Source organism: Tursiops truncatus, chromosome 8, assembly GCF_011762595.2.
Source record: "Tursiops truncatus isolate mTurTru1 chromosome 8, mTurTru1.mat.Y, whole genome shotgun sequence".
In the NCBI taxonomy this organism is placed as follows: Eukaryota; Metazoa; Chordata; class Mammalia; order Artiodactyla; family Delphinidae; genus Tursiops; species Tursiops truncatus.
In genome coordinates, this window is record NC_047041.1 from 72975685 (window position 1) to 72993183 (window position 17499).

At 38.0% G+C, this 17499-nt stretch overlaps 1 protein-coding gene across 2 annotated transcripts in view; it reads left to right on the top strand.

Annotated features, from left to right (window-relative positions):
• The window catches only part of NELL1 (neural EGFL like 1), an 869596-nt gene that overhangs the window by 171876 nt on the left and 680221 nt on the right, over positions 1–17499 (top strand). For both annotated transcript variants that reach the window (XM_019947892.3, XM_019947894.3), the window contains one exon: positions 3437–3533. In XM_019947892.3, the coding sequence (XP_019803451.2) occupies positions 3437–3533 (97 nt within the window). The remainder of the gene's footprint in view (positions 1–3436; positions 3534–17499) is intronic.

Consider the following 17499-nt stretch of genomic DNA (forward strand, 5'->3'; position numbering starts at 1 on the left):
TTGGAGTGTAATTGCTTTACAACGTTGTGTTAGTTTCTGCTGTATAACAAAGTGAATCAGCTATACGATATTTTCTTTCTTCTCTGCTTCCGCAGATCCTTGCACTTATTGCACTGAATTGTAAGGTGTGTGTGTGGCTGTGTTGTCTGTCTGGCTCAGGCATTTCACCTGAGGGCAGGAACTTGGCTGTGCTAACTTCGCCTGTGTGTCCCCATAGCCAGCAGAGTGTCACACACATTGTAGACAGTCAGATGTTTCCTGACGGGAAGGAAACCTCATTAACCAGAAGAGTAGAATATCAGAATACAGTATTCGATTTCCTGACCACGCTGGAAGCCAAGGAGTTCATGTATTAGCTTTGACTTTTCATTTCAGTTGGTTTGGGCAATACTACATTTAAGTGACAGATCATTGTGCCCTACCGGCTTATTTGCGTGAGCCAGTCCAGCTCAGGGATCAGCAGCCCTTTTGCCAAGATTCTGATTGTATTTGTCTGGTATGTTGGTGTCATAACAACCCCTGTAGAAGGGTGAGGTTAGGGATGTGATAATCCTGTTTCTTAGTTTATGAGATATTATCAGCATTAATCCATGCAATCTTCCCTCTCCTTCCCTCCTTCCCTCCCTCCCTCCCTCCCTCCCTCCCTCCCTCCCTTCCTTCCTTCCTTCCTCACTTTCCCCCTCTCCTCCTCTCCCCATCTCCCTCCCTTCCTTCCTTTCACTCCCCTCCCCCCCAACCATTCCCATTCCTTTAGGAAAACACTGTCATATACCTTATGTGACTCTTAAAGTTTGTGTATATCTTTAGCTAATCGATAAAATAGTTTTGCATGTATGTAGTTTTAATTTACATAATTGTAGACCTTTTTAGCTTTTCCACTCTATTTTTAAAACTTTTTAGCTTAATATAATTTTAATCCTACAGGAAAATTGAGAATGGTCCAAAAAACAATCATAAACTCTTTGCTCAGATTCTGCTCTGTCTCTCAAAGTAATAATGTGTGTTTACATATGTATGTACTTACAGTGTGTATATACACATTGTTATTTTGAACTCTCTGAGAGCAAGTTGCAAACCTCATGACCCTCTACCCCTAAATACTACAGTGCATATTTCCCAAGAACAAGACATTTAAATAAACACTATCCACATTCTCAAAATCAGGAAATTGCACACCAATCCAACACTATTTTGTAACCTACAGTTTCTATTCAAATTTCACCAGTTTTCTACTCATGTCCTTTATGAGATTTTCTTTTTTCCTGCCCCCAGATCCAGTCCAGGATCCTGCACTTAGTAAACATGAGATAAAGGCCTCCTTTGCTCATTGGAGCTCACATTCTAGCATATTGAAAACCAAAAAGAAAGCATTTGAATGGAAAGCTCCTGTCACTCTGATAGATGCAAATGTTTTAAAATGAAGGTGAAGATAAATAGTTTGACAACATTTTCAATTTTTTAGTGAAATGAACTCCTGGAAAATTATGCTTCTGCCTCTTCCCCTAGATAGCGATTTCCGATTCTCTCTGGCCTCCTCTGAAATTCACCAGCGTTGAACATAAGTTTTGCATCGTTATCTCCATAGTGCATAAATAATTTTGCATTCTGCTTTCCTCTGGTGAAAATTATTTTGTATATATTTCCCCATATTTCATAACCTGCATATTTAATCACTATTAATGACTAGTAAATTCTGTCAAGCTGAACTACTGTAACGTATGTGTTTCTCTTTTGTTGTAAATTTGGCTTGTTTCTAGTTTTTCACTAATATTAGAAAAAACTTTTTTAAGGAAGTGTATAGCATCTTCTTGTATTAAAGCAGTTTTGACAGATTGTTTCATTTAAAATGTTTCCTTCTAACATACAGAAAGAAAGGTTGCATTTTTGTGGAGAAAACACAGGCTGTCTTTTTCAGGGAAACTTATTTTTCCTTGATTATGTTTCAAGCCTCCATTTATAATGGAAAGATAATTAATAGAGAGGGATCTGTTATATTTAGATCTTTGTCAGTTGAATACTTTGCACGTATTGTTAGGAAACAGCATGTTTCCGGTGGGGAATAGGAGAGTAATGCATGATGTGGCTAAGATACAAGACTGCAGTGTGATAGTTCCCAGCTGCAACGGCCTTGCAGTCATTCACTGGCTTTGACACAAGTGGACAATCCTTCAGGTCTTCCGCACTTTCCTACTGAGAGCTGCTGGAGGAATCCATCACCCTCTGCCAGGAGGCAGTCAGCTGCATCCCAGCTGGGAGGCTTGATGAGTTGTTAGACCTCTGGACCTACCTGGGTGATGATTCTCCCCACGGCTGCCCCAAGTAAGGACAGAGGAATGAATGGAATGGACAGGGCCATCATGAGGAATGGAAATTCACAGATGGTCCCTATATCTCACCCCATTCAGAATCTTCTGAGCGCCTAAGGAGACAAGTTCAGTTCTTAGGCAAGCTCTTCCTTTCCCTTCTCAGTACTCAGGTGCTGGAAGGTACTTGCCAGGGGTGAGGCGGAGGCCTGTGATCAGCTGGTGGTTACAGGGACTGTTTCTAAATTCAAGATTTGTAACTGACTAACGTGGGGCTTGGGAGGCCAGAGCAACTGAGACAATTCAATTGAATTGCACAACAGAGCAATTCAGTTGTTCAGTAGGTTTTATCAGTGCTTTCAAAGGTCCTGGGACTGTTGCCTTCTCTGTATTAGTTATATGTCTTACTATATCATATGAAGGTTTTCTTCATGTACAGAGTTTTATCTTGTACTCTATGAGGGCGGGACTTTGTACGTCTGGTTTATTGCTCTGTCTCCTGCTGTCTTGTATGGAGCTTGGAGCATAAAGAAATGCTCAATAAATATTTGTTCATTGGATGATGACTTCAGTTACTTGATTTTGTACACTAGGCACATTATCATGTGTGCAGCTGCTACTCAGTTACTTAGAGGGCGATAGGTTACCGTAGAAATGAGTAGCAGCTGAATAAAGCAGTCAGGGAGTAGTAGAGAACAAAGGAGAGTACATGGGCTTTGCAGCCAGACAGGTGGAAATTCTCATCCCAACTTCACTGTTCCCTGGTTGTCTTGATTGACCCATTTACGGTCCCTGAACCTCAGCTTTCTCACCTGTAACATGGACAAAACCACTTTACTCACAGAGTTTGTATGAAATTCGTTGCTCAGAATAGACACTCGAAAATGTTACCCTTTTCCTTCTTCCCCTGCCAAAAGGGCAAAGATAGAAACAGGAGGGGCCCAGATAATGTGTCTAAGTGTTGTCAGGAAACAGATCTCTGTTTATGTTACCTGTCATCTAAAATGTGCCACACGTTGGCTTCATCTCTCTATACCAGCTGCTAATGCCATGAGTACTTCAAACGGCGTGCGTGTACCTTTTGGTTCTGCTTTGAGCCTCTCTATTAGTAACTGTGTTCTTTGCCCTTATAGGATTTATGAACGTGTGATAGACCCTCCTGAGACCAACCTTCCCCCAGGAAGCAATTTATGGCTTGGTCAGCGCAACCAAAAGCATGGTTTATTCAAAGTAAGCACTACTTTCTACTTTTGCTTTTCTGTGTGTTTGATGTGAATTTAATCATTTAATTGTCACAACAGTTCTCTGACGTAGGTGTTTTGAGACTAGACAGAGAGTTCAATGACCTGCCCAAGGTCACACACTTCACTCTACTGCCAGATATGGATGATCCAGAATGTAAATAATTCTCAAAATGTTTCTTATTGCCCTACTTCTGGGAGATTTAAGGTAATCTTCAAATTGGTTTTCATGGTCAGAACCTGTTAATTCAGTTTTGGGTGGATGTCTAGTCTAGATAAACAATAAGAAACGACTCAACTTCCATGAGCTTTGGTTTTCCTGTCTATAAAGAGGGTAATATTGGGTTGGCCAAAAAGTTCGTTCGAGTTTTCCCATAAGGTGTTTTGGAAAAACCCTGAACGCACTTTTTGGCCAACCCAATACAATAACTGCATTCATAGAAACATGAGGATTCAGTGATAAAGTGAATTGAAAAAGTTAAAAACATCATGAAATTTAAAGATTGCCTTGTTCTTCAATAGAATGGCAGAATTTTGCTTCTGGAGGTATGGTCGACTAGACATTTTTAAAATCCTCTTGATTCAAAATGCCTGTAAATGCTGGATAAAACAACAGAAATCTTTTATGATTTGTCATTGCACTTACAATAAGGTATATCCTTAGAGGCTAAATACATGAAGGGAAGTGAAAACCAGAGGGATATAGGCCAATATCAGGAAGGTAGATATGTAAGTTTATTCCTTTTCTTTCTCTTAATCTATTTCTCTATTCCAACTTTATTGAGATATCAATGACATATAACATTATGTGTGTTTAAGGTATACAACAGTTCGACACACTTAATATATTGCAAAATGATTTCTACCATAATGTTAGCTAACATCTCCATCATATCATATAATTATCATTTCTTTTTTGTGGAGAGAACATTTACGATCTACTCTCTTAGCAGCTTTCAATTATATAATACAATATTATTAGCTGTAATCACCATGCTGTACATTAGATCCCCAGAACTTATTCATATTATAACTGGAAGCTGTTACTCTTTGACCAACATCTTCCCATTTCCCCCACTCCCTCTAAACCCTGGCAATCATCATTCTACTCTCTGTTTCTATGACTCAGGTTTTTAGATTCCACATACAAGTGATATTATACATGATTTCTCTCTCTGTCTGATTTGTTTCACTTTGCATAATGCCCTCAAGGTCCATCCATGTTGCAAATGGCAGGATTGTTTTCTTTCTCATGGTTGAGTAATATTCCACTCGTGTGTGTGTTTGTGTCTGTGTGTGTGTGTGTGTGTGTGTGTGTGTGTGGTGTGTACACATAGACATACCATATCTTCTTTATCCATTTATCTGTTTACAGACACTTAGGTTGTTTCCATATTTTGGTTATTATGAATAATGCTGCAGTGAACATGGGGCTGCAGATATCTTTATGAGGTAGGGATTTCATTTCCTTTGGATATATACTCCACACTATGTGGAAGCCACCCAGAAGTGGGCTTGCTGGATCACATGGCTGTTCTATTTTCAACTTTTTGGGGAACCTCTATGTTGCTTTTCATAGTGGCGGTGCCAATTTACATTTCTATCAACAGTGCACAAGGTTCCCCTTTTCTCTAATCCTCTCCAACACTCGTTATCTCTTGTCTTTTTGATGACAGGCATTTTAAAAGGTATAATGTGATATCTCATAATGGTTTTTTATTTGCATTTTTTGATGATTAGTGATGCTGAGCACCTTTTCATGTACCTTTTGGCTATTTGCATGTCTTCTTAGGAAAAATGTCTCTTCAGTTCCTCTGCCCATTTTAAAATGAGACTTTATCTTGCTATTGCGTTGTATGAGTTCTTTGTATATTTTGGATATTAACTCCTTATCAGGCATATGGTTTGCAAATATTAGTTGACTGTATAGGCAAGGATTTATTTTTGGGTTTCAATTCTGTTCCATTGGTCTATGTGTCTTTTTTTTTTTGTTTTTTTGGGTTTTTTTGCTAGTATCATATTGTTTTGATTACTATAGCTTTGTAGTACAGTTTGAAATCCAGAAGTGTGACGCCTCCAGCTTTGTTGTTCTTTCTCAGGATTACTTTTGCTATTTGGGGTCTTCTGTGATTTTATACAAATTTTAGGGGTTTTTTTTTCCCAATATCTGTGAAAAATGCCATTTGAATCTTGAAAGGAATTGCATTGAATCTACAGATTGCTTTGGGTAGTGTGGACGTTTTAACAGTAGTAATTCTTCTGATCCATGAACATATGGGATATCTTTCCATTTGTTTGTGTCTTCTTCAGTTTTTAATCAAAGTCTTGTAGTTTTCAGTATACAGATCTTTCATTTCCTTGGTTAAATTTATCCCTAAGTATTCTATTATTTTTGATGCTATTGTCAATGAAATTGTTTTATTTCTTTTTTGGATATTTTGTTGTTAGTGTATGTAAATGCAACTGATTTATATATTTTGATTATGTACCCTGCAACTTTACTGACTTCACTGATTTGTTATAAAAGTCTTTTGGTGGAGTCTTTAGGATTTTCTGTGTATAAGATCATATCTGCAAGCAAAGACATTTTTACTTCTTCCTTTCTAATTTGGAAACCTTTTTTTTTTTTTCTTTTTCATGCCTGATTGCTCTGTCTAGGACTTGTAGTACTCTGTTGATTTAAGAGTGGTGAGAGTGGATACCCTGTCTTTTTTCCTGATCTTAGAAGAAGAGCTTTCAACCATTCACTGTTGAGTATGATGTTAGCTGTGGGCTTGTCATATATGGCCTTTACTATGTTGAAGTGTGTTCCTTCTATGCCCAACTTGGGTGTTTTTTTTTTGATTTTTTGGTTTTTTTGTGGTACACGGGCCTCTCACTCTTGTGGCCTCTCCTGTTGTGGAGCACAGGCTCCGGACGCGTAGGTTCCATGGCCATGGCTCACGGGCCCAGCCGCTCCGTGGCATGTGGGATCCTCCCGGACCAGGGCACAAACCAGTGTCCCCTGCATCAGCAGGCGGACTCTCAACCACTGCGCCACCAGGGAAGCCCAACTTGGGTGTTTTTATCATGAAAGGATACTGCATTTTGTCAGATGTTTTTGACAGAGCATCTACTGATATGATCATGATTTTCATCTTCCATTCTATTAATGTGGTGTATCACATTTATTGATTTGCATATGTTGAATCATCCTTGCATCCCAGGGATAAATCTCACTTGATCATGGTGTATGTTCCTTTAATGGACTCTTTAATTTGGTTTGCTAATATTTTGAGAATTTTTGCATCTATATTTATCAAAGATACTGGTCTATAGTTTTCTTTTTCTGTAGTGTACTTACCTGGTTTTAGTATCAGGCTAATGCTGGCCTTGAAAAATAAGTTTGGGAGTGTTCCTGCCTCTTCAGTTTCTTGAAAGAGTTTGGGAAGGATTGACATTAATTCTTTAAGTGTTTGGTAGAATTCACCAGTGAAACCATCTGGTCCTGGGCTTTTCTTTCCTTTTCCTTTTTTAAAAATTAAGGTATAATTTATATACAATAAAATTCTCCTTTTTAAATGTATGGTTCTGTAAGTTTTGGAAAATCTATGCAGTCATGTAACTACCATCAAGATAAAAGATTGTTCCATAACCTCCAAAAATTCCCCTGTGCTGCACTTTATTCAAGTCTTCTCCTCATCCTAAACGTCTAGCAACCACTGATTTGTTGTCTGGCCCTATATTTTTGCCTTTCCCAGAATGCATTATAAATGGAACTATTTATGTAAGTATGTGTTGAGGTTCACCCATGTTGTTGTGTATTTCAGGGATTCATTCTTTTCTATTGCTGAGTAACATTCCAATTCTGTTCTACGGATATACTACAATTTGTTTATTCATTCCTTAGTTCATGAACATTTAGGTTGTTTTGAGTTTTTAGCATTTATGAATAAAGCTATTAAAAGATTTGCATACAGGTTTTGGTATGAACAAAAGTTTTCATTTTTATTTGGGTAAATATGTCAGAGTGGGATTGCTGGGTCGTATATTAAGTGTATGTTTAACTTCATAAAAAATGCCATTGAATTTTTCCAAGTGGCTATACTATTTTACACTCTCATTAGCAATGTATAAAAGTTCCAGTTAGAGCCTTAAATTCAACATTCTGTGTGGGATGGGGAAAATGGCTTAGATTCCGTGCAAGCTTAGAAGTTGGGACAGAAACTTCTGAAATAAAGCCATGATTCAGAAGACCACCCCTCCAGTGAAAGGGTAGGCAGAAATAGTCTACTACTTAGCAAAGGGAGGCAGTCCATTGACTAGCTTTTCTCTGCTTTATCTCCACACACACAAAAAATAGTTCCCTGATAAGAATTTGAAACCACAGCTCTTGACATCAAACAGATGTAAAATTTGGATTTACATACTCATGAAGCTCAAGAAACTATCTTAATGTGATCCTGGGTTGGGCACCTTGGGATTCTTAATGAAGAAGATACAAATTATCTTTGGGAAAATCACTTTTCATGCAAACTTCACAAGATTACTACAGATTAAGTTCATGCAAATATGAGTTTTTAGCCATCCTGAGTAAGAATGGGAAGACACAACAAACTTCCCAATTATCCCTCAAAGGACTGTAGAAATTGGAATTACAAGATAAAGAATTCTTTAAATCCCTATACTTAAAATGTTTAAAGGAGCAAAATAACAAATTTAAAACAATGCATGATGACTAGAGATGATAAATATGACCAGGGAGATTTGAGTCAAAAGTTACTTCCAGAAACGGGCTTCCCTGGTGGCGCAGTGGTTGAGAGTCCGCCTACTGATGCAGGGGACACGGATTCGTGCCCTGGTCTGGGAAGATCCCACATGCCACGGAGCGGCTAGGCCTGTGAGCCATGGCCGCTGAGCCTGCGCATCCGGAGCCTGTGCTCCGCAACGGGAGAGGCCACAACAGTGAGAGGCCCACGTACCGCAAAAAAAAAAAAAAAAAAGTTACTTCCAGAAATGAAAAATATAGTTATTGAAGTGAAAAAACTCAGTGAATCTGCTAAACAGTAAATTAGACACAGGTAGGGAGAGCATTTGTGAAATGGAAAATATTGTCAAATGATTACCTTAACTGTAGTGCAGGGATAGAGGAAAATAGGAAAGGTTAAGATGTAGGGAAGATGCATATATATGGAAAAAATTTTTATGTATGTGTTTTGCTTATATGTATTTAGTGTGTGTATGTATGTATATGCTTCCATAAATATTTAAAAATTCCAAAAGATAATGGGAGAAAGGGGTTATGGGCACTATTAGAAGTATGATGGCTAAGGATTCTCTAAAGTTGATAAGACATCAATTCTTATTACACAAAACAGTGCAATCAGAGTGTAAGCTCTTGCTGTCAAAAAGTCACTTAGAAAACTTAGAAGCTTAAACTATTTTTTTTAAAATTATTTATTTATTTATTTTTGGCTGTGTTGGGTCTTCATTGCTGCGCGCGGGCTTTCTCTAGTTGTGGCGAGCGGGGGCTACTCTTCGTTGTGGTGTGTGGGCTTCCCACTGCGGTGGCTTCTCTTGTTGCGGAACACGGGCTCTAGGCGTGCGGGCTTCAGTAGTTGTGGTGCACGGGCTTAGTTGCTTGGCGGCATGTGGGATTTTCCCGGACCAGGGCTCAAACCCATGTCCCCTGCATTGGGAGGCGGATTCTTAACCATTGCGCCACCAGGGAAGTCCCTCGCCTTTTTATTTAGCTCATAATTCTTTGGGTTAATGGGATGATCTTTCTGGCTTGGTCTGGGTACGCTGGTATCTACTGGGCTCTCTGATATGTCTATTGTCATTTGGTTGGTCAGTAGGTAGCTTCTTCACATCTCTGGTGGTAGATTGGCTGTTGACTGGTATACTGCAGTTCTTCCCCATGTGTGGAGTCTGCTCAGGCTTATCCACATGGCAGTCTTGAGTTTCCAAGTGTAAGAAAAAGAGGAAGCCTTACAGCACTAGTGCATTTCAAGGCTCTCTTTGCTTGATCGCATTTGCTAATAATTTATTGCCCAAAGCAAGTCATATGATGAAAGCCAGGAGTGAGGGGTAAATAAATAGACTTCATCTCTCGTAGGACTATTCTGCAATATAACATTGCAAGAATATGGATGCAAGCAAGGGAAGAATTTAACATTTTAATAATCTATTACACAAATGATGATAAATAGAAAGCCACACCTAGACATATTAGCAGAATAGCAGAACCCCAAGGTCACAGAGAACATCTTAACAGTAGCCAGTGATAAAAGGCAACATCTTCAGAAAAGAATAACTTAGACTGAACATCTGGAAGTCTGAGCAAGAAAAAATGGGAGAAGGTATGAAAACCAGTATAAATAAGAAAAGCACACAAAAATCACTGCAAAAATTAAAACAATGGTTATTAATTATTAACAATTTTGTGCCAATAAAATAGAAAACGACCGAAAAATGTCTTAAAACTATATAAATTGTCAAAATGGACTTAAAAAGTGCAAAACCCAGGTAGTCTTAGAATCATTAATGTATCATCAGGAATTCATGATTCGAAATCTGTTGTATCAGTTAACTTTTGATGCATAGCAAATCAACTCAAACCTTAATGGTTTGAGACAGCAACCATTTCTGTAGCTCAGAATTTTGTGAGTTGGCGTTTAGGGCTGGGCTTTGGTAAGTTGTTCTCATATTCTCAGTCGGTTTAATCATGCATCTTTGGTTAGCTCCTAGGTTTCCTGGGGGCTGGCTGTACTAGAATGGCCGTTAGTTTGATGGCTCATCTCTGCTTCATGTGATCTCTCATTTCCTACCAGTCTAGCCCAAGCTTGTTTACATGGTGGCTGATCAGGGTTTCTAGAGCTGGAGCAGATGTGGGAATGGCCTTTTGAAGCCTATGCTTGAAACTTGCACATTATTTTTGCTGCGTTATTTTGGCCAAAGCAAGTTACAAGGCCAGATTCCAAGGGTCTGGGAAATTGACTCCACCTTTTGGTGGGATACAAATTCCCATTACACAGGGCATGGACCCAGAAAAGAGCAAAGGACTGTGACCATTTTTTTAGTCTACAATGTCTTTCCGCCAAATAACTGCTGGGTTCAGATGGTTTTACAGGCAAGTTCTATTACATCCAAGGAAACCATTCCAATCTTACATAAACTCTTCCAGAGAAGAGAATAAATGAGAACACTCATTTATGAAGATAGGGTTACCTTGATTCCTAAACTAGACAAGGACTGTATAAGAAAGGAATTGTATAATACAAGGCAATTTACTTTTGAACACAGATTAAAAATGTAAACAAAATATTAGCAAACTGAATCTAGCAGAGTGTGTGTGTGCGTGAGAGAGAGCGAGAGACCCAGTTGTTGGTTATTTCAACAATATAAATTTGTTTTTATCACCAAAACATTTATTAACATAATTCAACACATGAAACAAAGGAGAAAAAAATACTGTGGTCATCTCAAGAGGCAGAAAAGCACTACATAAAATTCAGTCCTGACTCATGATAAAAAAAGTTCTTAGCAAAATAGGAATAGAAGGAAACTTCATTAAACTGATAAAAAGTACATAAGAAAACATACATAGAAACATCGTACTTACGGTTTAAATATTAAGAGAATTCCTGTTAAAGTCGGGAATCATACAGGCCATCCCTATTACCGTGTTTCTTTTTGACACTATACTGTAGATTCTTACCAGCAAAGTAAATTAAAACCTTAAGGATTATGAAAAAGAAAAATATAATTATTCATGAATTATATAACTGTCTACAAAAAAATTGGACTCATGAATTATTAGAATGATCAAGAGAGTTCAGAAGCACTGTTGGATGCTTTTTGTGCGAACAAAAGTTTTCATTTCATTTGCATAAATACAAAATCGAAAAACAAAATCAATTGCATTGCTGAACAAAAGTAGCAACAGTAGCAGTAACAAAGATACAGTTAAATATAATATTTTGTTTATAATATAAAAAATGTGTAAGTACTTAAGAACAAAATCAAATACATACAAGACAGTTATGAAGCAAATTGTAAAATTCTATTAAAAACTATATTAAAGAACACCTAAATGGGAAGAAATATACCATGTTCTTGGAGAAGGAGGCTTAAAGCAGTAAAGTCAGTTTTTCTCAAATTCATCGCTAGATTCTGTGAGCCTGTAGTAAATTCCCAACAGGATTTTATTTTGTTTGTTTTTGGGTGGAATCTACAAGCTGATTCTAAAATTCTAATGAAAGATTAAAGAACAAGAATAATGAAGACAATTCTGAAGAAGAAAGTGGGAGAGGGACTTGGCTTTTTCAGATACAAAGGCTTATTATAAGGTTATAGGAATCTTATAATGTCATATTGGTGCAAGAATTGGCACATGCATCAATAGAACAGAATGGAGAAGCCAGAAGGATACCCTTCCATTACATGTGGCAACTTGGAAACTTGAAGTGGCATTCCCGATCAATGGGGAAAAGACGTATTCATTGATAAATGGTTAGGAAAATCAGTTATTTAAATATTTCATATATATATTAATTGATGTAATTGGTTTTTGTGTATGGTGACAGGAAAAGCTTTAAATATGTATTTGCACACCATATGTACAAAAATTTACAAATACAGTTGATTTAAAAGCTAAATGTTAAAGCAAAACTTTGCAAGTTTTAGAAGACAACGTAGGAGCATATCTTCATGTTCTTCGAGAAAAATTTCTTAAGCTTAAAATATAAAGAATCTTTAAAGGAAATATTGATAAGTTTAATATGTAGAATAAAAAGATCTCATCACAGATGATCTTGACAACAAAATCAGTTGACAAAGACATAGTATCCATTAAAGAAATGCTATAAATCAATAAGGATTATTCTTATAACTCAATAAAAATTCTGGCAAAAGATACGAAAAGGCAGTTCCCCAAAGTGGAAACGTGAATAGCCAATGAATGTACTAAAAGGATTGCCACTTCAGTAGCTATCTTGGAAATGCAAATTAAAACCATTAGTAGATACAATTTCTTAGCCATCAGCCTGACAAAAATGAAAAAAAAACAAAACAGCAAAAAACCTGACAATGTTAAGTGTGAGGGAGACAGTTGGGAACAGGACACATACTCATTGTAGTGGAAACTTGCATTGGTAGAATACTAAGGAGAACAGTTAGGGAGATTTTGTATAAAGTTGAAGATGTGTGTACCTTATGATACAGGAACCCAACTTACAGGTATAAACACTGAAGAAACTCTTCTTTCTATGTTTCTTCATTGAAGAAACTCATGTACCCAAGAAGATATGTACAGACATTATCACAGGAACAATTTCTTTCTTTTGTAATTTCAAAAATTTGGGGAAAAACTATCACTGGGAGAAGGTTTAAATTGTGGTAAATATTAAAATCATAGAACTTGAATAAAAATTGATGAATTGCAAACATAATGTTGAATGAAAAAGCAAGTAGCAGGAGAACATTACGGTATTAAATCATTTGTATGTGTAAAAATCAAAACAGTCCAATTTATTGCTTATTTATACATTCACATGTAAAAAGGTAAATGCATGGGAATGATAAGCACTAAATTCAGACTAGTATGAATACATCATTTCATAGGCGAAGTAAAAGCAAAAGCTCACTTGTCAAACCTAATTTCTGGGTCCTGGTGCATCGTTAGGAATAGTGCAATGAAGGTGCTGCTGATGAAAGAGCAGAGGGTGGAATCACTTGCTTGTTGCTTGGCTCGTAAGCCTCTGGCTTTAGTTACTTCCTATCAGAGACACAGAACACAGGCTGGGAATTTCTCCGCTTCAAAACAGCATTCATTTGAGAAAATGGTTGGCCAGTAGTGATAGACTTATCTGAATCTTCTGATTGTCATAGGTTTTCATTATCAAGGTGGTTGCCTACCGCTCAATTTCCCTTTGATGCATTCTAAGATGATTATGCTGTCATTATTCCAGAGGGTAAGCCTAGGTGAATCACAGTGCTTCAGAGGTTTGGGTGTTCTGACAGTTTCTAAATAGTTGAGATCTCGTGCAGAATTCCCATCTCAAAGCCTTTCACAGAGGCCAAGCCTTTCTGTCTCTGTCTCTCGCTATTTTTCTGTCTGGTGAACTTGGGTCTGAAACCGTTCCCTTACCTGGACTTCACTGTCTCCTTAACAGCTGAACTGTCACTGGGAAGTGAAATTACTTTTTTTTTTTTAATGCCACAGCTGTTGTTTTTTTTTTTTTTTTTTTACCTCAGCTGGTTCCCATAATTCCACAGATGGTAAACATATGTTTATAGGCACATAGAAAAAGAAGCTATATTGGATTCCTCCCACCTCTAATTCTCACTTTTCCTTTCATGCAGAAAGTCAAAGTCACAGAACTGGGGAATCTTACATATTTGTAGATTAATATTTCTGTGCATTAAGGCTTTGGAAACAGCAGGACAGCTAATGATATGCTAATGAACTGACAGTTTTTATTGATCATAATGAAAGTCGACAAGTGTCTTTCTTGGCTTTTATGCAAGCTGGAATATTTTATTAACTGTCTTCAGGGCAGAAATACATAATTGGCTGCATTGTGAAAATCCTCCTTGTCGGTTTCCCAAGTCTTACTTTTTGCTAGCCTGTTGCCAAGGCTTGGGTCCTTGCCAGTTTATAAACAGAACACATCCTCATCCATATATTTACATGCCTTCCAGGAACTCTCCCCACCTCCTTTTCCTTTCCCTTTTAAAGCAATTTGTTTCAGTGCTTTAGCATACAAAAAAATGGAACCATTTTCTTCAATGTAAACAGAGATCTGCAGGGAAATAAGAGCGGTAAAAAAAGAATTAGCATTTGTTTGGCGGCAAAGCTGCTTTCATTTGTATCAGAAAGCTCCAGGTGTTAGTAGGGTTTGCCTAATAGTTATTCCATACAGAAGAGGATAAATAATGGCATAATTTTTCTAATCTTTTTATTGCATCTTCCTATATTTCTTACTGTGAAATGAGTAAATGTTCTTGGAACCACGGAAATAATGGGCATCAGTGCCCCAGACAAAAAACCCATAATGTATAACCTGCCTGGTACAAATTTAGTTTTCAGTGCCTGGTGAGCTGAGTGCAGGGGGAAGCAGAAGGTGGCAACAGGTGGATGTCACAAAGAGGAAAAAATATCTGTTTTTCTTCTTTCCATCGTACTGATAGTAAAAGCTTATTAATTTGGGTTCTGCCCCTTAGGGAATTTTTTAGATCCTCAGAGGGGTGAGATTTAGCATTGCACTAACAACAAGAAAATGGATTGTTTAGCAAATTAATAGTGCAAATAAGATTGCAGGGGAGAATGTTAGGCTACCTAAAAGGACCTCAGTTTTCCAGCATTGAAAAACTGTTTTAGCAAGCTGTTAGTGTCTAATGCAAATAATTCATTATGGCTGGTTGAAAACTATCTTTCCATGAAGGCAGCTAAGATAGAACCTCACTTTGATAACAGGACTTCCTTGTAGCACCATTTTGTGCTACAAAGCCCACATAACTGTGAGACTTTCTCAAATGATATATTTTACTTACACTGTGTTGCAGTGGCCCAGCCCTCATTTGGAGTTAGTAGACCTGTAGTTGATGGCCAAAGATTAAAGTGTCCTTTAGGAAAGCTAATTAAAGTATCAGAGCTTTAGATTTTTCATAGGTCAAATGACTAGGTAATCTGGCCCTAAATCAGTAGTTTTCATCGGGCATCTCAAAATCACCTCAGAACCACTGTCAAAATTTCATACATGACTGTGCTCCCTCACCCTCCTCTAAAATTCTGATATGTTCCCCTAGTTTAACAACTAGCATTCTACATGATTTTCACAGACTCTTAACAGCTGTGAAAATTATAATTCAGTATTGCGTCAGGGAGGAAGAAGTTTTCCTCTACCCTTCTGGGTTCTTCTGACAAGTCTAAGAATTCAATTGACATGAGACCAATTAGCAGAAACTCAAAACAAATTTTAATAACATGTACACATGGCAGAGACCCAGGAAAACTGAGTAGCTTACCAAAATAGCTGAAACCCTCACCTTAAATACTGTCTTCAGCTAAAGACAACAACAGAGAGTGTGGTGGTAGGTCTTTGGGACTCAAGGGGAGGTAGGCAATTCACATGGAGATGGCAAAGCAAATGTTCAGTAAATAAATGTTTGCTGGGCCATGCAGAGACAATGGGATGCAGAGTGCATGCTGATCTCTAAGTTGCCCCACCACACCTAGTTCATGTTCCTTGCAGATATTTCTGATGACAGTTCTATTCTGGGAACAGGCCCTCTATCTAAATTCTTTTAGGCAGTTAGGGGGAAGGTCAGAGTTTCTTCCTGAGTCTTTTGGGCCTTGATTGTTTTCAGGTCTAAATGATCTGCAAGCCAATGAGACATTTAGAGTGGCAAATTTTGCTCTCTTACAATTATATAATTTATAGTTTTTAGGAATTTGATGCAGGTTAGGTATTGATTGTACCTACTTTGTGAAATATACTATGATAGGAATGGCAGGGAGAGCTGAGGTGAAAACCTCTGAGTTTTGCTTTCACGGTTTTTATAATTTAGTGATTTGGTTAGTTGCCATTCAGTTCCAAATCAGTAAGATTTTATTCTGTTCGTGTACTGGATCCAGGTGCTGCTTTCACCACTCTGAACTTGTAAGGAGTAAACACTCTTGCTCCAGAAAATCCAAGTGATTGACAACAGGGCAGGGTTTTTCAAAGTGGGCCCCTTGACCTTTCATGGGAATCCTTTGGGACGGCCTTTAAAAATGCCGATTCCTGGGCCCACTCCAACCCTCCTGAAACAGAGTCCGGGGTTGACCCAGGAATCTGATGTTAAACAAATACTCAATGTGATTCTTAAGAAACTGGCAGTTTGAGAAATACTGCTGTGGTGAATGGTACAAATGAGGTCCACTACTTATAGGCCCAGCCAGAGTTTTTCTTTTTTTTTTTTCAGTTAAGTGTAGATACATTTAAAGTGAAATGAAGAGAAATAATAGAAATTCTGTCTTTTTATCCCTTATTTCTTCTTTTCTGGGGAGAAGTTGCTGTGCTCTAAGGTACATTTTCATCTATAGAAATCCTCCCAGATGATTTTTCTGGGAGAAATAAGGCTGATCGAGCTTCTTTGTTGCTTTATACTTTATAAAACTCCATTTTCTAAAGAAAACTACAGGCTTAGCAAATGCTGCTTTTATTGACAGATGTCCAGGCACTAAATAGTTGGCCCTCCATCTGCAGGTTCCACATCCGCAGAATCAACCCATTTCAGTCTACAGTCGGTTGACTCCGTGAATGCTGAACCTGTGTGTGCAGAGGACCTACCGTTCTATGCCATTTTATATAAAAGACTTGAGCATCCACAGATTTTGGTATCTGTGGTGGGTGGGTGGTGGAGGGGGAAGGGAGGGTCCCAGAACCACTACCTTCCAGCTGCTGAGGGATGACTCTAGTTCATATGACCATTCAGTGCAAGACCTTTTGGTTCTTATCATGGGGAGGTACTGGGATATATACACAGGTATGTATTTGTAGGTTCACATACATACACTCACACTTCTTTGGGTTACAGTTGGTATTTGTACAGTACATTGCCACCCTTCATTTAATCCAGCATGGAATTACATCCGTGCAAATACATTAGCATTCCCATCTTGATTCATTTGGCAAGAACATGTTTTTATGCCACTATGTGGGCTGACCCTCATGACCTCTTTTTCAGAAAAAATATCAAGTGCCTTGAGTTTTTGTGTTGATAGGGATTGAGAAGCTGTCAGTTCTTATTGCCATTTTTGTTCGAGTCAACATCATTGATCTTCACCTAATGATCTGTGTAACACACACGCATGTGCCGGAGATTAAAAGTGGAAAGACAGAGGAGGGAGGCAGGTGGAAGAAAGGTGTGGGAGAGGCAATTATTAAGAAAACAAAAGGAATACTGCCATGTATAATATATGTTGCTAC